Source organism: Akebia trifoliata, chromosome 11 (genome assembly GCF_017979445.1).
Source record: "Akebia trifoliata isolate Shusen 1 chromosome 11, ASM1797944v1, whole genome shotgun sequence".
Lineage (NCBI taxonomy): Eukaryota > Viridiplantae > Streptophyta > Magnoliopsida > Ranunculales > Lardizabalaceae > Akebia > Akebia trifoliata.
Window position 1 is genome coordinate 43177200 of NC_141385.1, and position 23420 is coordinate 43200619.

At 32.5% G+C, this 23420-nt stretch overlaps 1 protein-coding gene across 2 annotated transcripts; it reads right to left on the reverse strand.

Annotated features, from left to right (window-relative positions):
• VTC4 (Inositol monophosphatase family protein) lies at positions 1-14931 on the reverse strand. 2 transcript variants are annotated; one of them, XM_086457617.1, is made up of 12 exons: positions 14850-14931; positions 6235-6290; positions 6092-6142; positions 4820-4900; positions 4592-4695; positions 4424-4508; positions 3407-3461; positions 3276-3319; positions 1103-1171; positions 915-1015; positions 746-802; positions 1-357 (listed from the first exon to the last, which is right to left on the reverse strand). In XM_086457617.1, the coding sequence occupies exons 1-12, from the start codon at positions 14860-14862 to the stop codon at positions 261-263; spliced, it is 813 nt and encodes a 270-aa protein (XP_086313743.1). In that variant the 5' UTR covers positions 14863-14931; the 3' UTR covers positions 1-260. The 2 variants fall into 2 exon arrangements, with proteins under 2 accessions (XP_086313743.1, XP_086313744.1); XM_086457618.1 differs by lacking the exon at positions 14850-14931 and adding an exon at positions 6411-6512.
• Positions 14932-23420: the final 8489 nt, after the last annotated feature.

A 23420-nucleotide genomic window follows, 5' to 3' on the forward strand; every position in this document is an offset into this window, starting at 1 on the left:
TACGTAAATGAACCAAATGGTTGTTCTGATTAAGCCCACTATTGTTTCAATCCGATGGAGACAACAATCAAGGTAGGAACAGAGAGCTGATAGAAGCAATATAGAAGTCATCTTTCCCATACATGGGGATTACAAGTATGAAACTTCTCAAATCCTGTTGATGAGATTATTAGTCTCGATGTTTTTAAAAAGGTAAGAACATGGATGTTAATTAACTATAAAAAATCGAGTAACTCTCCATCTCTAGGAGTGGTAATAGCTCATTCAGCTTCTTTCAAAGCCTGAACAAAGGCATCCTTGATATGAGGGTTCGAAGCTGCTATTCTTTGGGCCGTAATGTCGAAATCATTTCCAGATCTGATGCAAACATACAAGTAATTCTCTATCAGAAACCTTGGGACAAGTTAAAGTTTTGAGTAAGCCTGGGGTATTCTTGAAAAGATTCTCAGATGACTACCACAGATTGCAACTTGTTCAAAAAATTGATCAAATTGAACTATTGTGGCCATCCACTTCAAAAAAATTTCTGATTTTTCAAATAAAGAAAAATCTAATCAGACTTGAGTTTGATCTAAGGGAAATCTGAACCCATTGGGCTATGGGCTCCAACCTCATTTCATGCGTGTCACGAGGCATGATGGAGAGTCGAAAAGGAATACCCATCTCATCAAGAATATCTCAGGTTTCCTCTATATGAAAAAAAAAAAATTTGGAAAATTATATTCGCATTGAATTCATTTCTTACGGATCAAACACAAGACCTCCAGCTTCTTGAACAATCACAGCTCCACCAGCTACATCCCTGAGTGCAGTACCATTGATCATGATCATGGTCCAAATTAAAATGATTCATAAATGAACTTAGAATTAATTAATTTTTTAAATAAAAAAAAAAACCTCTTTGCTAGACATACCAAGGACCCCCAAATCCGAGTTCGTAAAAGATATCAAGTCTCCCACATGCAATCCCACAAAGGTTCAACGCACAAGAGCCACTCATCCGGAGGGACCTCACCTGAAAATATAAGAAATTAGTAAACAAGATTGGACCTTCATATCTATTAGAAATTTTAATAATTACCATGGAAAGTTGTAGTTATACCTTGAAAAGTAAGCTATTAATTTTTCCTGTAGTAGCATCCACAGTTGACTTATCACGTTTTGTTCCAACCTGCAGATATAGCAGAGTAAACTTGGTTACTTCTTGCTTGCTCAGAGAAAATTAATGCTACCAGCCTACCATGTAAGTGATAAGTTTATTTTCTTTTAGCTGTTCAGTTTTACAGAGGTTGAGGAATGTGAAAAATCGTGAACCAAACCAGATTTTAGGCGGGTTCAGTGTTTGGCTGCAAATGCATAATTGAGGTACACAAATAAACTTGATTTCTGGATTTGGTATTTACAAGTCTTAAGTTAAAATGAGATGTACTAAATAGGGACCGAGATTGAAACTATTGGAATTAATAGTTTCCAATGCATTGAAGTGGGTTAGACTAATAAGGTATTAAATTTCGATTTCAGTCTCTATTTCGGCTAATCTGGAAATGGAAACATTTCGTGGAAATATTTTGATCAGTGTGGAAATGAATACAATTTTTGGAAATGATCGACATATTGAAGAAATTTTCATTGAACCTGTAGGAAATGATAAAATATTCATTAAGTCATCAAAATACAATAAATTACCATATGGAGTTTGAGATTGAATATCAACAACAATTTGTGACACATATGCACATGTATTGAGAGGTTGACAGTGGAAATAAGAATAATAATGTTGCATTAACTACATACAACTTAATATGTAAGACATTAAAATAAAGAAACCATTAAGGATTGCATTCATGCTTATATAAATGTACTAATATGCTTAGAATATATTAAAATAAGATGATATAGATAACTAATTAATCATAATTCATTTATGTTAATAAATGAATGCTATATACCATTTTTTATTCGTAAATACTATGTGTAATTTATAAGTTCTTTTTAAAAGCAATTATAGTATTTTTCAAAAAAGAATATTTCTGTCAAAATTTACTATTCATCAAAATATTTCCACCGAAATATTGCATTTTTATACCTAAGATTTGATTATTTCGGTTGAAGTTCACTATTCATCGAAATATTTCACGAAATGAATAGTGATTTCCCCCGAAATATATACAAAAAGAAACTATCAGTTAAATTTTGTGTCAGAACTTGTGGAAATGGAAATATTTCGTGGAAATATGTTGAAATTTAATACCATGGACTAATTCCTATAAAGAACACAAAAAATCATTGTAGCACCAAGTAATCCCATATTATTACCAGCTAGATAGAAGGATCAATGGAAACTTTCTCAATTTTTACAATTTTTATCAACTTTTTACAGAGGATTTACAATTTTTATCAACTTTTTACAGAGGAAATACCTATCACAGATATAATATTCTTTTTCTTTAAGGCAATTATCACACTTTTAGCTTATGGAACACACATCTGGTTGATTTAGTGAAAAAAAGAGGACAACATACAAATGCTTGTTATGAGTTGAAGTTATGAACCATAATTGCCAGAAATTGTACTAATAGGTCATTAAATGAAGTGGAGAAACTAAATGTAATTAAGTGGCCAAGTATGTCAGGCCTGGCGTTATAGTTGGTCCTTTTCCTGGCACATCATCATTTCATCTAATATTTTGTATCTTTCAATTTTCTTTCACTATTTTCTGATAATGTTATTTTTCTTACAATTCTGATTTCTAAATTATATCATAAACACACTACACATTTTGGAAAGCCCAGAATATATCATTCTACTACACTTGAAAGCAGATATGGCTTCCATAAATAGACAATACCTGCTGCTAGCTGCCTCTGATAGCAAACTGGCCACAATATCCTGACCGTGTAAACACGAAATCCTTGAGATTTCATATTCACACACACACACAGTGTCCAAAATCTACACCAGCAAACACACTTATGTAGGCAAGGTCTCATCAAATCCATGACCTCAAGCAGTCAAGCATGCTATCCAGTTAAGCTATGAAAGAATAATAATTTTGTGTCATAATATGATCACAATATTGCACTATCCAGCATGCCAAGATGGACTCATGGAGATTTAATTCATTGGCTACAAGAATGCTAAAATTCACATCGACTTTAAAAAGCACAAAAACCTAGCACGAAAGCTATACCTCTTGGGAAGTCAAACAAAATTTCATAGTTTCACTGGATGACTTCTATAAACAAGGCAATCAAATCTATAGCACTTGCACATACCTCTGTTGCAAGGAGGGACTTCACCAGTTCAGTTTGAGATGATACTGAAAGATTTCACGATGTTAGCATGTTGTGTTTAGATCATATAGGCAGTCAAGGAAATTCTTTCAGGAGATCAAGGAATCACTCACCTTTTATAGGGGTTCCATTCAGAAATGCACCTTTTCCACGAATCCCTGTAAAAAGCTACAGAACAAAAACGACACATTTTATACTTCATGTGATCTATAGCTTTGCTAATTTTGTTGGTAAGTAGGTTTTTGAGGTTCAACTACTTCAGAACCAAGAGTAGAAGTTCCTGCAACAACAGGTAGAATTTCTAGCCTCAAATGGACCAATATGACCATATTTAAGGCATGAACTCCCTAAAGTATGAAATGCTGGTCAACAACTAAACCATATGACTGCTTGGTAATAAATTAAGTTCAATCTATGAGAGAAGGCTATTCCATTTCTGGAAAGTTGGTAGGCATCTGTATATGTAACACACTCAAATGTGGGTCGGATTTATTAACGTCCATGTGCCCAACTCAACCTTACAAAAGCGGCTTGTAACGTGAGGGTTGCCGTTTGAAGGTGCACTTAGCTAAGTGGTAAAGGCTTGAGGAGAGTTGATCCCATGACCTAGGTTCAAATCCCATTGAACCCATCCACCATTAACCACTAATCCCTCACCTCAAATACCGCACAAATCGAGCACCCAGGACTGACATGGGACTATTGTTCTAACACCTTCCTTCACGAGGGACCACCACGTGCAAGGCTAGGAAACACCTCTGCACATCAAGAAACGGTGACCCATCTCTTATACCATATTAAGGTCCATGGGCCTAACAACACCTTACAAAACCAGCTTGTAAGGTGAGGATTGCCGTCATCTCAAATACTGCAAAAAACGAGCACCCTGGACTGATGTGGGACTATTGTCTAATAGGATTCACCACAAAATGAGTCCAAACTTAAGCTAAACACTGGCCCAATTCGTTTATCCTACATAACTGAACTATCAATTCTTGTGCACATTTAATAAATGCCATACCATTGATAGTTGACCCAATGAGTACCTTAGATTTTACTCTTACAATCAAGCCTAACAAATAAAAAGAAAAAGTTGATACAAGAACATAACACTGTTCATGAATTCTCACCTCGTCGATGATTGGATTGTACACAACACCAACTGTAGGAATCTTTCCAATTGTAAGACCAATTGACACACACACAAATGGGAACCTGTGCATGATTAAGCAATGTCAACCGCACAAAGTAAGGTCTAAAAATTAAAAGATTAGCAACAAGAGAAGTTTATAGTTTACCCATGAACGAAATTAGTTGTCCCATCGAGTGGGTCAACAATCCATGTGGGCTGATCAGTCAGTTCAGTAGTACCAAATGCAGCCGTAGTCTCTTCCCCTATGAACTAAGAGGAACACAAATTGAAGCAAATTACAATAATGTCACCACTACAAAATCAAATGCTATTACATTTAAAGTATTAACAGGAAAGTGCCGTCACTATTGTAAACAGGAAACTGAGATTTCACCTTATGCTCAGGAAAATGTTGCTTTAGATGGCTAAATATAAGGTCCTCGCATGCCTTATCTGTCTCTGTAACCAAATCAACCTTCAATTCAAATAGGAAAAATGATGAGTCCAAGAAAGTTCAAATTATGTACGCACAAATAAAGCGCTCTTGGTTGCATACAAGTACTTAAAAACCTTAAATTCTCATTATATTTTGTTATTTTTGCATATTGTATTCTGTTGGTATGATTATATTGGCAGCAGGGGCAGATCTATAGTGGGGCAATTGGGGTACTGGCCCCTACAAGATTTTTTTCGAAATTGTAAAGGTTTGCGTGCTATTGGAACTGACAACAGAGGCAAAAGAAAAAAAAAAATCCACCGCTATTGCTCCCATGATAACTTTTAAACTTCTAGTTGCTCCCACATAGACAAAATAGAGGCTCCACCCCTGATTGGCAGAATGGGCTGTACACCAAGGAGCAACTCGCAGGTCCAACTTGCTCAATCATATCTATTGGGGTGACTTTTTTACTTGATTGCATAACTTTCTTCCCTAGGGGCAATTTCATTTTTATACGGTTTATATATTCATAAAATCCCGTGTTAGGGGTTTTATGAGTGATTTTCAGCTTTTCTGAGAGGTGAGATTGAAAGATTATAAACCACAGCTCTCACAAAAATGGTGAAAGGATTTCATCATCGCCCGTGGAAGTAAGAAATCTTTGCCGAACAATGCAAATTCCATACTCTATGTTATCTTATGTGTATTCTAGAAATTATGAAGATGCAAGGTTGGTTCGAGGGTAACCAAGGTCGAATTATGGGAAAAATTGTCCTCCTTTCTCCATTCAAAAGAGAATTCAAGTACACCACAACTCCACCCCTACAAAAACTAAGAAAAAATTGAAACTTAAAACACAACTAGAATTCATATTAATCCGTCAGGTCTTGACGAACACGTATCATGTTTTCTTTGCTTTTGATTTGCGTTTTAATGGATTGTTGTCCTCGTTTCTCACAACTATTTTTCTACAATTTTAAAATTTTTATTAATGGAAGGATTCCTCCTGAATCAAACAAGCATATAATTTCTGCTGTTTCTCGATTATTTGTTATTATTTTTTCAATTTTTGCTAGATGTTTTACCACAGAATTCACTCACAGAAACCCTAGCATTATATATTAGATCTAATTTTCAGTGTTATAAATCAAAAGCAATTAAAACAGTGACATTGGGAGTAAAATTAAAAATTTTAATTAAAAAATAAATAAAAATTAGGGAAATTACCAGTCCTTTATGCTCTATGTTCTTCGTCTGGTGAAATCCTTTACGAATTATCTGGAAAAAAAAAACGAAAAATTTATAATTTTGACAGATAAATTAAGGGGAAAAAAAGGGGAGATGTTTCGAAATCTAGGATTTTAAATGACCTCTCCAGCAATCTTTGCTGCCTCAATTGCTACTGCGAGGAACTCTTCAATCAAAGCTATTATAAAAAATTACAAGAAAAAAAAAATTAAAAATAATATTTTAAAATACTAAAAAAATATGTAACAAGAAAAGAAATATATACTGAAAAACAAAAGTCGATTAATTGATTGCGTACCACTTTGTCCCATTTTCGTCGTTGAGAGAGAGAGAGTCCGCTTTGATTTCGAGATTCACGTACTTAAGCGAACAAGCATATATATAGGGTGATAAAGTATAGAAGAAAAGATCCCTCGATTTGCATAGAATTACGAGAAGCTCATCAGATCGAATAAATTATGAATTTTATTTTACTTTTAATTGAACATTCTTATATAATGTTTTTTTTTAATAGAGGCTAAATTATAAAAAGAGGCATGTTTAAGTGACATTGGGATATACTGGGATTCTCACATTTCTCACACGGGGGTATGCACATAACTATAAGGAAAATGCTACAATGACACAATTAAGGATACAAAAGTGATAAAAATGATTTGGTGACGCACACGTAATCATAAATATTTTTTACTCATATCTCATGAAAAAGCATCTATATTAAAATGTGCGACACCCCATCATTTTGTCATCTTTGTATCTCTCTTTGTGTCACTCCAACACGATTCTAATCGTAAATGTGTTTCTTCGAGATACAGGTAAAAAACATATGTCCACTCAACATTAGTTTTATAAAAAATTTAAATTTTAATATATTTTAATTAGTTAATTTGAGTCAATTTTGATTTTACATTTATCTCGACATTAATTAATAATTATTGATTTATTAGAAGTCATGATTATGAGGTGTTTTCAATTTCAGAGCATCTTAGAGGAACAAAGGGTATTTCGGTAAAAGTATAAGTTAAAGAATATGCGAAGATGCTCATTACTTTATTCGGCTTCTCGTACTTCTACTTTTTGAAAGAATTTTCCAATGTTGCACGAGAATTACAATAATTTGAAAGGTAGAGTTACTCTTAGCTCGGGCTTACCGTCATCTTTTGAGATTATACGTCTGATTTTCCTAAAGATTTTTATACAGAATTCTAAGACCATCCAAGGGCCTAAAACTACGGGAATACGTCGGCTCCAGGTGACAGTGTAATTTTGGTGGTTTCAACGAAGGCAGAGAGACGTGATATAATTGGTGTGTAAGTGGGTAGGCCCTGACAATTGATCCAGTTGGCCCATTAATCTGACCCAGCCCGCCCAACCAAATAGAGGTTTGGGCCTTTCTATTGAGGCTGCAGAGATAGGCTCAATAACTTTCAGACTGTCAAATCCTGGTTGGACTAAGGCCTTGTAGTGCTCAACCCAGCCTGGCTTGTTATTAAATCTTATAGAAATATTCCTAATTTATTTAATTAAATAAATATTTTTCTAATAAAAATAAAATGTATTGCCTACTTACAATTTAACTATGATCTATAAATTTTATAGGTAACATCATACATTAATTTCGAATTGGATTGGATAATATTCAAATACACAAATAAAATTTATTTAAAAAATTCATTTTTGTCATTAAAAATGTTGAATTTTAATCATTATATTAGGCCAGAACCTGGCTTGAGTCCATTAGCGTTGGGCTAGGACTTAGTCAACTTAGGCCCCGATAATGATATAGGGTTGGTCTAGGTAGGGCATGACTCTTTAGGGTTAGTTTATGACTCAATCAAGCTCGACCTGAAGTCGCCTATTGACATTCCTATGGGTGGGCTATGTTGCATTTTAAAAACTGTCCGTTAATGAAAACTTACTTTTCCCAATTTGAAGAAAATATGTAGAATTGCTACTATTGAACATGAAATTTTTGTGAGAAAATGCAATATTTAGGTTTATAATATCTTATTGTGTGTTGTGGAGGCCAATTTTATGGTAAATCAACCTCGATCACGATTTTGACATTCAATCCGCAAAATAATAATAAAAACATAGAAAAATAAGGAAGATAGATTTTTTATGTTATTCGACAAACATGCCTACGTCCAGAATTCGAGGAGTCGTTTCATTATAAATCTCACTGTTACACAGTCTCCTCATCTTCTTCTACCTTTTTCCATTTTTTTTCCTCTCCTTTTACAATAGCCTCCAGGCCTTTAAGTAAGAAAATCCTAATTAGAGTCTTAATTCTAATTAAATTATAATTGACCATATTATCTTTATCTAAATTAATAATGATATAAAAAAAAATTGGAAGAATCCTTTTAAATTGAGATTTTTCCTTAATAAGATAGAATTCTCTTCAATGATGTCATGTTTCCACTTCAAGATACATGTTGATAGTGTGGATGAATGATCCAGATGGGAGACAATTTTATCCCTTCACATGTATCATTCTTAGAATTCATTTTCCCACATTAAGTCATTTTTCATATTGTTGGGAGAGAAAATATTTTCACGCCCTAATTTCCTAGAAAATCATGATATTTCCATCTCCTAATGTTATTCACGCAGGGATTACATAATAAAGCTTGTGAGGGGGGTTTATTTCTAAATAGTCCTTGATTTTTGGGGAATATCTTTATAGTTCATTTAGGGTGTTTTTTATTTTATTTTATTGCATTAAAGAAATTTGAAATTCATAAAACACTTAAAAGTAGAAAAATGGGTAGGGTGGAAAAATCAAACACCATTGTTTGATAGTATTTATAGAATATTAGGGGAAAAAGGGGGAGGGGGATCAAAAAACGGATTAGGTTTGATCTAAGGGTGAGATTTTTTATTTTTTCTTTCTATTATTATTTATTTATTTGTGGGTGGTTGGGGTTGGGGACATTTCATTTTCCCATAGTGATAAATGAGAAAATGAAATCTAACAAAACTTGAATTCTTTTAGGAGGACAGAAGACCCTTTTTTCATGATAAAATCAATCAAACATATGGAAAATGGTTTACACATGTATTTTTTCATGTTAATCAAATACACCCTTGATAAAGTTTTTATATATAAATGGTCCCTTAGCCCATCCCCTTTATACTATATATTGTGGGATACCCAAACTACCATTTTCCCATCTTCTTCGTATACTTGGACTTTTCAATGACGATTGAAATCAACTTCAATGATTTCTTATGATGAATGGTAAATGAAGAATGATATACTTCTAATTTTGAACATTTAGATGTATTTTTTAATTTATTATGACAATTTGTAATAAAAAATGACGAACAAAATTGGTATCTAAAATTTTGAAGATTACACTATAATATTTGACTCAAGTGACCATTTCACAACTAAAATATGCATTTTGAGAAGATCGATCTAGTGTCAGGGTTGACAAAATGAAAAATCCAAATAACATTTACAATGTTAAGATCAACATTTTTTTAATTGTTGAGATCCACATTGTTTTCTTTTTATTAATTTCTTTATTGTAGAGATCAACATTTTTTATTGCTAAGATTGAAATTTTTATCGTCCAAATAAAAACATTGGTCTTAATGATAAAAATGTTGATATTGATGATAATGATATTGATCTTGACATTAAAAATGTTGATCTTGAGAATAAAGATATTAATCTCAAAAATAAAATTGTTGATCACAAGAATAAAAAATTGAACTCGATAAAAAAAAATGTTGATCTCGATGTTACAAATGTGATTTAATTTTTTTCATTTTTTCTTCCTCAACACTTGATTGATCTTATCAAAATAACCAAAATGCATATATTATATTTACCACAAATCGTCAAAATAAATAAAAACATTTAAATGTTGAAAACTAGAAGGATTCTCCATCCGTCATTCCTGATAAAAAAATCATGGGAAATGACCGCAATAGTTGTTAAAAAATCTAGGTATATGAAGAATGTGAGAAGTAGTGATGATTTTGAGTCTCATAGGTGACGCAAGGTGAATCAAAGAGGGATATCAATAACCAAAGAAAAAACTAGAATCCACCAAAATCCACGATTTTTATTATTATTGAGTCAAAGAAGTCTTTCTCTTATAGTTAGAATATTATAAGAATAAAAGATATATTCCTAAAAATAAAAAAACAGAAAAATAGGAAAGTTACTAAAAATGAACTAAGCATGAAAATATATATTACTTAACCCTAGAAGCAAGGAATAATCAATGGTGCGTGATTCTTATATGTATAACTAAAGTTATTATCAAAACAAAAGTTTTCTAAAACAACAAATGCCAAGAAAAAGATGTAAACGAAGGAATTTGGCTTAAAAATTAAAAAAATGCATAGCATGATTACAAATCTTGACGTTTCCATTCAATAATTAGGAAGGGGTTTCATCGCATGATTCTGACTCTGGAGCCCCGTGATCCCATTACGCCTTCCACTGTTTGGACTTTTGGCAACCTAAGTGCTGCATGAACTCTTGTAGCACTTGTCCTACATCAATGGGACTCTCAAAGGATGTATTCTTGACTCTAGAATCCTCCAAGTAATTTGACTTTACTGATAGTAACAATTTTTATCAGGCCTTATAACTCTATCATACAATTCCAAATCAAGTTATTTGAAAGTCTAAATTCTTAAGGAAAAGTATTGTACCACCTAAAAATTTCAAACCAATTGGAGTTTTTGGAAGGAGTGATACATCTTAAAAATCTCAAATTCCGATTGCCAGTACAACAATGTGTAGCGATCATTAACTTCCAAGCTGGGGAGATCATTTTCGTCACACTATTGAGATAAGGACACTTGTCCTTAAGGATCAGGTGGACTCTAAGTTTAAATACCGATCTAATCCATAAAAACCAATATTAGAGGAAAAAATCGATTTGGAACTAATGAAAATGCAAAGTTAACACTTCTCAAAAGGCGCTCAATAAAGTGTGCTCAACATCTTAAGCTAAATGAGGAACACTAAATGCGATGATATTACTTTTTACAAGTTAGCTTAGAATTATCTAAAGGGAGCATGAACAAATGTACTAAAACTAAAAACCAAGGTTATTAAAACGAAGGTGCAAGCAAGATTTTAGATCCATGCACAAATAACCCCTACACTTGGAAAAATCATGTGATGAAACTTGTCCATGGATTCATAATATAAGACCACTTCTCAATGACTAAGAGAGGGGGTTGAGAGATCATTATGCTACACCCTCTCGAGAACATCGTCTTGCATTTTTCATTGTTCATCATCTTCTTCTTCATCTAAATCTTCTCAATTTTCTTGATCATCACGACTTTTACTAATTTAATATTCTGAGGATCTTTGGCAGGGACCACACCAGAGTCTATTCCTTCTCTCCTTCAACCATCTAAAACCATTGGAGCCTTAAAGAGAAGACATGTCGATTGAGATCATCACCAACATCATCTTCACCAAGGTATCAATCTAATCTCGAGGAGTGGAAATTGTAAAAAGACTCGAGACAAGCTATGTAGTTTGTTATACAAATATCCATATTGGACGATTCCAAAGATTATGGATTCTCAAGGAAAACTAGGCCAACTTAAACAAATGCCAGATTAATTGAAATTTTCTAGGTGACATTATAGTGCTCGAAATATCAATTGTTAGTCATTGTAGTCATGTGTAGCACCCTATAACTTCACTTATGAAACTTTAGATCAGATTATTCCAGTGCTTTTGGTCTCATCTGTTAGTCTAATGAATCCCATAAAAACTCTACACCGATATAAAACTTAAAAGCGCTAATCGTCCTTGGAAGGTGTATCTCAAATAGGGATGGATTTATAGTGGGGGCACTTGCCCACACAAGAATTTTCAAAGTCTACTGATAAGTGAGCTATTGCGAAAGATAAAAAAATCTGCTACTATGCCCTCACAATTTTCTTTCCACTCTTACTTGCCCTCACAACTTTTTTTTTTTTTCTTTTTCACTCTTAGTTGTCCCCACAATTTTTTTTTCGACTCTTGGTTACCCCCAAATGGGCAAAATCTTGGCTCCGCCCTTGATCTCAAATATTCACCAAAATTAAAAAGAGTTTTTGTAAATTACCCCTTCAATTTATTGGATTCTTAAATCAAATATTCGTTTCTCATTGTTTTAAAATTTATATTGCAATTACTTCATCTTATTTCTTATTTTACTAATGAGATTCTTTTTTTTCTATTTCTAATAATGGTTTTTGATTCATTTAGGTTTGCATCAAACTTAAGATGGTCATGTGTTTGAACAAATTCTAATGCACCAACATTTAATAAGAAATTTAGTTTATATTGTCTCCCTAAGTTCTTTTTTTTTTCCATTTTATAATACACTAATCAATAAAATTAAATATAACATATCAAATGAGGATATTAAAAAAATTATGAAACAAAAGAAAAGAAAGCGAAAAGAATCATCAATTGTTCGCTAATACCACAACGAGCCTTTAATGTTTTCCTTAGTTATTCTTTCAATCTCATAATTAATTCCTTTAGAGTTAGGGGAGCTTTATTTGATTAAAAACCCAAAACACATAAATGACAAAATAAAAGAGGGATAATCATGTTGGGCATAGTGGCCAAGTGTCACGGCCGTGTTCTTTCAAAGCGAGGTTTTGCGACGCAAGGGATGTTAATCCACAAGCAAGCTTGTAAAAATAATATTCACACATACTATATGTAACTAGCAAGCAAGAGAACGGGAGCAACACGAGATAAAGCCCAGAGCCAACTTTGTTGATATATATATATGCAAATTACATGGTGTAATATATTACAAAAGCAATAGGTGTATTAAAAGCAACTGATGATCTATGACATGTGGGACTCCACATAGTTTGACGCGAGGGCTTGAAGTCAACGTGAGTATAGACCGAGGATTGGGAAGCACTAGACACCCTTTCTACAAAGAGTATATTAAGTCTTTCCTAGATTTCCAAAAGGAAACATAAAAAATAGAGGTCGGTCATACTCCCTTATTACATAAATGTCACTAAGCTAATAGATATGACCTAACGTAAGGATGATATGGTTTCATATATGAGCCTTACATAATTTACATGGGTACTACCGGGTGACTCCGGGGCGAGGTACACCTAACTCTAGGTGTTAGAATGTATGTCTGTCACACCAGGGCATCCTTCCAAAAAATGGAGAGGTCTTGAGTTCAAGCTCCTTTTAAGCCACTCACATGGATTTGTCCCGCTTATTTGGTATGTTGCCTCACCTTCAAGTTGTCTCAATCTTTAAAAAAATTAAAAGCATTACAAAACTCTAAACACAAGAACTATGATCTTGGTGTGTCAATATAAACTCAACACATAGGCTAATTTGATTGATAAAATGTTCAATACTATTTGAAGAGGATTTTTTTTTTCTTGGACACTTCATCAAATATGTAATACTCATAAATAGACACTTTATCAAGAATTCTTTTTTTTTTATTTTTTTTTAATTTAAAAAAAATAAGAAAAAAAAAAAAAAAAAAACCCTACATCTTTATAAAAAAATCTGAGTGATCACTCATAGGGGCACGCATCTGATATCTTTCCTTACACCATACTCAATTCTACCAAAATTGATAATTGAGATTTTCTAGTAATAAAAAATTGGATTGATTGGTTAGGTCAAGAGAAAATTGGGGGAAAACTTGATGTAACGTAATCTCCAAGTACTCCAATTTTCCAAAACAGTTTAACACAATTTTTTCTTTTAACAACAAATTCAAACTCCTAAAATAAAGATCCTACTAGTTTCAGATCCCAAATAATACTAAATACATTAAATTAAACATCCAAATGCGACCCATCAAATTATAAAATGGATAAAAACACATTAGCATCACACATCAAAAATATTGAAAGATCTACCATTCACATTCTACCTTATTATATAATAAAAGTCCCACTTTTTATTAATATGTATAATCTCAACTGATAACTACAGTTGAATTATTCAGGACGGTATTACACACACACACACACTATATGTATAGATATATAGATATGTATATTATTTTAGGCGCTAAACTTGTTTGAAGGAGGTAAGTTCTCTATACCCTTCCCAGGCCTTCTCCCAAACGACAGCCACGTAATTATTCGAAACGCTTCCATCCTTTGCTGCAATAACAAGTCGGTAATTGATGCCCGCAACGACTTGGGACGCACCTACAACCACATGATCGAACTGTAGGTCCGACTTGGCCTTTTTATTGTGCTCAGAAATTGCAAATTGTCCTATTTCTTTCACATGTGGATCGCTCACGTCTTTTATAAGTTGCCAACCCCCGACGAGACCGTGCTTTTCGCCATGGACATTGACGGCCAATGCTACATCAACTAAACAGAAAGAAATAAGAGAAATGAGAAGAAAGTATTGGAATTTCATGTTTTTTGTGAGTTTCTTTGGTTTAGATTTGGATGAATTATCTGAAAAAATAAAATAAAAAACGAAAAATTTATAATTTTGATAGATAAATTAAGAAAAAAAAAAGGGAGATGTTACGAAATCTAGGATTTTAAATGACCTCTCCAGCAATATTTGCTGCCTCAATTACTACAGCGAGGAACTCTTCAAGCAAAGCTATTATACAAAATTACAGAATAAAATTAAAAATAATATTTTAAAATACTAAAAAAATATGTAACGAGAAAACAAATATATACAGTAAAAACATGATGAAAAAGAAAAGTCGATTAATAGATTGCGTACCATCTTGTCCCATTTTCGTTGTTGAGAGAGAGAGAGAGAGAGAGTCCGCTTTGATTTCGAGATTCACGTACTTAAGTGAACAAGCATATATATATATATATATATAGTGGGATAAAGTATAGAAGAAAATATCCCTTGATTTGCATAAAATTATGAGAAGCTCATCAGATTGAATAAGAAACTCAATCGAGTTATTTAACTATGTTTAATATGTTTTTTTACCACTGAAGATAAATTATGAATTTTATTTAATTTTAAATTGAATATTCTTATATAATGTTTTTTTTTTAAATAAAGGATAAATTATAAAAAGAGTCGTCTTAAAGTGACAGTGGGACTCACTGGGATTCTCACATTTCTGACGTGGGGGTGTGCACATAACCATAAATGTATTTCTTCAAGAGATGGGTAAAAAACATTGGACGTCCACTCAGCATTAATTTTATGAAAATTTTTAATTTTAATATATTTTAATTAATTAATTAATTTGAGTTAGCTCTGATTTTATATTTATCTCGACATTAATTAATAATTATTGATTTAGTAGAAGTTATTATTACGAGGTGTTTTCAATTTCACAACATCTTAGAGGAACAAAAGGCATTTTATTAAAAGTATAAACTAAGGAATATGTGAAGATGCCCATTATTTTATTCGGCTTCTCGTATTTTTACTTTTTGAAAGAATTTTCTAAAGTTGCAAGAGAATTACAATAATTTGAAAGGTAGATTTGCTCTTAGCTCAGGCTTACAATCGTCTTTTGAGATTATGGCCCTATTTGTTTGCATCGCAAATCAAGGTAAACACAAAATTTTGTAGCTACACAGTTTTATGTTTATAAGATTTTATGTAATTTTACAATTAGAATGCTTAGTTGTGTCAAATGCAGAATTTTGTGTTTGCTTGGTTATTTCGGAAACAAAAAAAAAAAAAAAATGTTATTTATGTTTTCTTTGAAACATCCTATTTTTCTTATAAAATATAATTTAAAATTTAAAGAAATTGACATTTGTCTCCATCATTTTTAAACAAATTGAAAAACTAAAAACCAATATTCCTTTCTACAAAGGATTAACATTTGAAAGATGATTACCCATTTGAATTAACATTTGAAAGATCTTCCAATTTGAACCAACAAAAATGTTAAATTAATAAATAAAATAAATCTCAAACCTACCATTGTTATTAGTAGAAATTAAATACAAACAGAATTTTAACATGAGCAAATAAGCTTATATTTAACATAATTCGTAATGTGGTAACTAATTTTTTATTTTTTATTTTGACTAAGCAAACAAGGGATTATTGGTTAATGGGGATTTGAACTTTAGGTCATGGGATCAACTCTACTCAAGCCTTACCACTTAGCTAAGTGGCATCTTCATTGTCAATTAACTGAGCTATTCATATAGGGTGAATCATACCATCAAGGGTTAGTTGAGATAGTAAGGGCGATTGGATATGCTCCCAAGTCACACCTTTAAATCTCTGTAGGTCCCTCCACTTAAACAATGACTGTATTTAACTACTAACACATGCTAGGGTGGTTGATATGTGCGGCCTGCCAAAACAAAATAAAAATATAGGGTGAATTTTACCACTTCATGAGCTGACCACTTTTCATTTTAATTACCAAAATGTGAACAATCATGTTGGAGAATGATAAAGACATAAGGGTGGAGAGAGAGAGAGAGAGATGAGCTTGGATTATATTTAGATCCTGTGAAAAAGAGGAAAATAAAAACGTAAAGTTTTATGGAGGTTTTTGCTCCACAAAATTTTACGGTATTTTTGGATGATTTATTGTGAAATACTACGTTTATTTATTGTCACGTCCCGAAATCTCAACACAAATTCCTATGATTCATCAGTTAGAATCTCGAGGTGTGAGGTAACCAATCATACAACTTGTTAGAACATTCACAAGTAACAATACTTATGGAAAAAAATAATATACGCAGTGGAACAATAATAAACTAACATATATACGAGAGTCTAAAGTCAACGGAACAATCGCCAAATACTGATATCATCAAAATCCTCAATCTCATAATATTTTAGATTACAAAATTTTTTAAACTAACATATTTCTTATCTACAAGTAAAAGCTGTTAAGATCCTCTACTAATCTTCAAAGACACGGTAGTAGCAATACATCAATTTGATCCTCTTCGAGGACTTCCTCAAAAAACTCCTTAAAGAACGACTCTTTAATAGCTTAATAATCTACAAGGAGAATGATAGGGTGAGTAATAGGGGAATGTTACTCAACAGGATGAACGCCGTTCTAACAGTGAGTCATACATGCACGGGTAATTATCTGAACAGTTAAATAAAACAAGTTTTTCATAATGTAATCATTTGATAAATGTCTAAGTATACTCAGTAAAATAGTTATCATAAAAATATCTATCAAACATTACAAAATAAGAAAAAGATACATAATAAGAACATGGCGGTATAGTCGATAAGAGAACAAAGGAATACGTTGATATAATCGTCTCGGCTATGACAATTCGTTATTCCAAACTTCCAATCCTACGTAGAATCTCATTATTATAATTTGATTTTGTGGCCGGTCTAGCATACCATAGTTGGATGACCATTTATCCGATTCAGACTGGTTGTTGACTAAGAACCCAATACTGAGTTCAACTAACGGTGAGATCGACCGTTTGACGACTACAAATTAACAGTGATCATTAACTAGTCCAAGAGACCATTTGCGTTGAAGCTTATCAAGAAGCAATCCATGCGAATCCTACCTACCTCTACACTATACAGAAATCGTATTTACATACAACGTTCCCTAGGAAATAAGTAGTAGAAATTTTCGGATCTCATACACTGTAATATGCTCTAAGGTATCCCATACTACCAAAAAGTATATGACATCTAACGTTATTCTAGATTGACTCGCCGCTTCCAAATACACAACAACACGTTACTCTTTATAGGTTTTCTACGAACCTTTTTTGGTAAACAAAATAATTAATTTTATATATAGTATATCATTTTTTTAATCGAAAATACAAACAAGGTCTGGTAGTGCCCTCCAGTGATAATCATTTGTCATTTACATCCATCAACCATCACATCCCTCTATATATCTATCACGTTTTACTTGGCATGTCCACTACGTAGAACTGGAGGTACTGTCCAATCAATTAGTCGAAGACATATGTTCTCTCTATCCATCCATCAATTAAATCGATCAATCTATCGTTTAATTTCCTACATATTTATCAAAGTAATTTCACATTTAAAGTAATTCAAAACTCATAATACATCAACTAATTTCATTTGATGGTTTTGATTGAGTTGAAAGATTCGAAAAACACGATAAAATCATAAGACGTAAAAGTTGGTAATCTATTAAAATTTGACTAAGTGTTAAAAAAATAATTCTTTCAAAGTTGTTGAAATTGAAAACTGATTTTTTGTACATGAAAGCCCTCGACAATATCAGAAACATCATATAATTTTTTATTACTTCATTCAAATGAACGCTTAAGATATCGCGTTTTGATAATTGGGCGAAAACGTTAAATTTTACGTTTTGTTCTTAAAACCAAAAATCACATTTTGATACGATAAGATTTGGATCTTAAAACCATTCCCAACATTTCGAAATGAGGGGTAAAATCTTATTTTCATTATAGACCTTAAAGTAATTAGAAATTACTTCAATGTTTTTAATGAAATAAAAGTAGGAAATGAGTATACATACTATATGAAAGCAACACAAATAAAAATTGGAACTAAACTCAACATTTGGATATATTTATTTATTTTTTGAATTACTGATTTTTTTGTTAAAACTTGACAAAAATTGATATAAACCTTATACTATTCATAAAATGCATAAAATACATCAAACAAATCAAATGAACTAAGATAAATAAAAAATAGTCATGCAAATATGATCTAATATGTTCAAATATGTATAAATGTAATGAAACAATCGATTTATCGAAGATCATATGGACTTTCTATAAAATTATTGTATAACTAGAAAGTAGAAGGGAAGACAACCTACTTCGAGCTATATTCAACGGTTAAATGGAGTTTAAGATCGCCTCCGGCCAATCTCCAAAATTTTCTACCGACGAAAATCGAATTTCTTTCCGTCCACATGTAGTCCTTGACGACGTGCACAACTTTCCTTTTTGCGGCAAAGCTTGAATCGTTCTATTTCGGCGTACATCTGATTTATAAATTTTGAGGGAAAATGAATGAGTTTTATTTGGGGAGAAGAAGAAGAAAAAATCAAATTTTTATAATAGAATTCAGATATTTATAACTTAAGTGGGACGTAAACATTATTTTGAGAGTTGTTTTTTCCGAATGTTGATTTAGATAATCTTATACTTAATTTCATATTATTTTTTGATACGAATCTAATGGTATGATCGAATTCATCAAATTATATATTTAAAGTGTCGTTTACCTATTTGGTAAATATCTAAAGTGAAATTCGATGATTTTGTAACTTTCCGTCCGAACTAAAATTCGAGCGTGCGTACAGGGTAAAGTATGTTTTTTGATAATTTTGAATCTAATGGCAAAGTCAAATTTCATTAAAGATAAATAGAACAAAATCTGAGTATTTTACCTTAAGTTCCTCTGTTAGAATTTCTTCAAATTTTACTATTTTATTTTCTCGAAATACTAATTAAAATTTGGGGTATTACATTTATGATGGGACCTATAAAAATATTTACATCAAGCAACAGCATTTGGCAAATCATTGTAAAAATTTATGTTTACGATTTTTCTCAGGACAAACATTTAGGGCCATACGTTTGATTTTTCTAAAGATTTACACACAGAATCCTAAGGCCATCCAAGGGTCTAAAACTAGGAGAATTCGTCGTCTTCAGGTGACAATTCCATTTTTCAAATATAATGGTGTAATTTTGTGGGTTCAACGAAGCTGGAGAGACGTGATATGATTGGTATGTAAGTGGGTGGGCCCTGTCAATTGATCCATTTATTCGGCTTCTCGTACTTTTGCTTTTTGAAAGAATTTTCCAATGTTGCACGAGAATTACAATAATTTGAAAGGCAAAGTTGCTCTTAGCTCGGGCTTACCGTCATCTTTTGAGATTGTACGTTCGATTTTCCTAAAGATTTCAACACAGAATTCTAAGACCATCCAAGGGTCTAAAACTAGGGGAATTCGTCAGCTCCAGGTGACAGTTCCATTTTCCAATTATAATGGTGTAATTTTTGTGGTTTCAACGAAGGCAGAGAGACGTGATATGATTGGTGTGTAAGTGGGTAGGCCCTGACAATTGATCCAGTTGGCCCGTTAATCCGGACTGGCCCGGCCCGTCTAACAAAATAAAGGTTAGGGCCTTTCTACTGAGGCTGAGGTAGGGTCGGGCTCAACAATTTTCAGACCGTTAAATCGTGGTTGGACTAAAGCCTTGAAGTGCTCAACCCAGCCTGGCTTGTTAATATATCTTATAGAAATATTCCTAATTTATTTAATTAAATAAATATTTTCTAATAAAAACAAAATGTATTGTCTACTTACAATTTAACTATGATCTATTAATTTTATAGGTTAAATCATACATTAATTTCTAACTCAATTGGATAATATCCAAATAGACAAAAAAAATTATTTAAAAAATACATTTTTTCATTAAAAATGTTGAATTTTAGTTATTATATTAGGCCTGAATCTGGCCCAAGTCCGTTAGGGTTGCGCTAGGTATTGGTGACTTAGGCCCTGATAATGATATTGGGCTGGTCTAGGTAGAGCGTGACTCTTTAGGGTCGGTTTATGACGCAAATCAAGCTCGGCCCAAACTCGCCTATTGACATTCCTATTGGTGGGCCATAGTGATAAATGAGAAAATGAAGTCTAGCAAACCTTGAATTCTTTTAGGAGAGTGGAAGACCGATTTTCATGAAAAAATCAAACACATGGAAAATGGTATACTTGTCTACTTTTTCATGTTAATCAAATACACTCTTGATAAGTTTTTATATATAAATGGTCCCTCAGCCCATACCCTTTTATACTATATTTTGAGATATACCCAAACTATCATTTTCTCATCTTCTTCATATATTTGGGTTTTCAATGACGATTGCAATCATCTTCAATGATTTCTTACAGTGAATGATAAATGAAGAATGATATATTCTTAATTTTGAACATTTAGATGTATTTTTTAATTTATTTCAACGATTTATAATAAAAAATGACGAACAAAATTGAGATCTAAAATTTTGAAGATTACACTGTAATATTTGACTCAAGTGTCCATTTTGCAACTAAAATATGCATTTCGAGTATTTTGAGAAGATCGATCTAGTGTCAAGGTTGACAAAATGAAAAATCCAAATAAATTTACAACGTTAAGATCGACATTTTTTTATTATTGTCGAGATCCACATTGTTTTTTTAAGATTAATATCTTTATTGTAGAGATCAACATTTTTTATCGCTAAGATTGAAATTTTTATTGTCAAGATAAAAACATTGGTCTAGATGATAAAAATGTTGATATTGACAATATTAATATTGATCTCGACATTAAAAATGTTGATCTTGAGAATAAAGATATTAATCTCAAAAATAAAAAATGTTGATCTCTATGTTACAAATATGATTTAATTTTTTTCATTTTTGTTGGAAATGGCCGCAATAGTCGTTAAAAAATCTAGGTATATGAAGAATGTGAGAATTAGGGATGATTTTGAGTCTCATAGGTGACACAATGTGAACCAAAGAAAGGATATCAATACTCAAAGAAAAAACTAGAATACACCTAAATTTAAATACCGATATAGTCCTTGAAAACCAATATTAGAGGAAAAATCGATCTGAAACTAATGAAAATGCAAAGTTAACACTTCTCAAAAGGCATTCAGTAAAGTGTGCTTAACATTTTAAACTAAATGGGGAACGGTAAATGCGATGATATTGCTTTTTACAAGTTAGTTTAGAATTATCTAAAGGGAGCATGAACAAAGGTATCAAAGCTAAAACCCGAGGTTATTAGAACGAAGGTGCAAGCAAGATTTCATATCTGTGCACGAGTAACCTCTACACTTGGACAAATCGTGTGGTGAGACCTATCCATGGATTCATAATATAAGACCCCCTCTCAATGACTGAGAGAGGGGGTTGAGAGATCATTATCATATAAAAGCGCTAATTGTCCTTAGAAGGTATATCTCAAATAGGGATGGATTTATAGTGGGGGCACTTGCCCCCACAAGAATTTTCAAAGTCTATGGATAAGTGAGCTATTGTGAAAGATTTTAGCGACAGATAAAAAAAATATGCCACTATTGCCCTCACAATTTTCTTTTCACTCTTAGTTGCCCTCACAACTATTTTTTTTTTCACTCTTAGTTGTTGTCTCCACAAATTTTCTTTTTCGACTCTTGGTTACCCCCAAATGGGCAAAATCTTGGCTCCGCCCTTGATCTCAAATATTCACCAAAATCAAATAGAGTTTTTGTAAATTACCCCTTCAATTTATTGGATTCTTAAATCAAATATTCGTTTCTCATTGTTTTAAAATTTATATTGCTATTACTTCATCTTGTTTCATATTTTACTAATATGATTCTTTTTTATTTATTTATCTTGTTTCATTTTTTATTAATATGATTCTTTTTTTATTTCTAATAATGGTTTCTGGTTCATTTAGGTTTGCATCAAACTTAAGATGGTCGTGTGTTTGAACAAATCCTAATGCACCTGTGGACACGGAATTTTCTATGTTTTAAAACATCCCTCGACTTTGGGGTGTTTTGGAGTCGCCACCATTCATTTTCGGAAATGGGTGTGAATGGTCACCCGAATTTGTATTTTTGAAAAAAATATGTCATTTTGACATTTTTTGATGACTCTCGTAGAATAAGGTGCATGGTCCAACCTTTGATTCAAAGGTAAGGGGGTCCATTTATGGAGTAGGGAAGGTGTTAGGCACCCTACTCCATCCACGTAATGTGGTAACCTCGGATTCGGTTTTTTGAAATAAAAAGAAAATAAAAATGAAAGAAAATCGATGTGTGCCCTCAAGTGTGAGGGGCTTTCGATATCGGGTCAAATCATTGAGGGCACCCTTATGAAGAAGGGGCCTTTGGGTGATTTAGACCATAGTGGTGTGTGCAAATGTGTAGAGAAGGGGGTGAGTAGAGAAGGGAAGTTAGAGGGGGTGTCCTTTGTTCAAACCCACCTTGTTCCTTCTTTGACTTCCTTTGACTTTCCTTGACTTCTTTTTCTTTGCTTGACTTGTTTGAGAGAATGTTGAAAGTTGAGATGAGTTAAGAGTAGAGGTAGTAGAATTGGTTAAGAGAGAAAGGTTGAGAGAGTGATTTCTTTTTTATCTTTTGGAGGGTTGGATGTGGGATTTTTCATTAGTGATTGAGAGTTGAGAATGGTGGGATTTTAATAGAATTTGTGAGTTATTTTGAGGGGTAGAGTTGGGTGAAATGATGAGAAGTGATAGAATGGTGTGGGGTTTAGGAGAATGGTATGTGTAAATTGATGGGGTTTGAGGGGTATTTGTGTAAGAAGGTTAAATAGGTGAGTTTTGA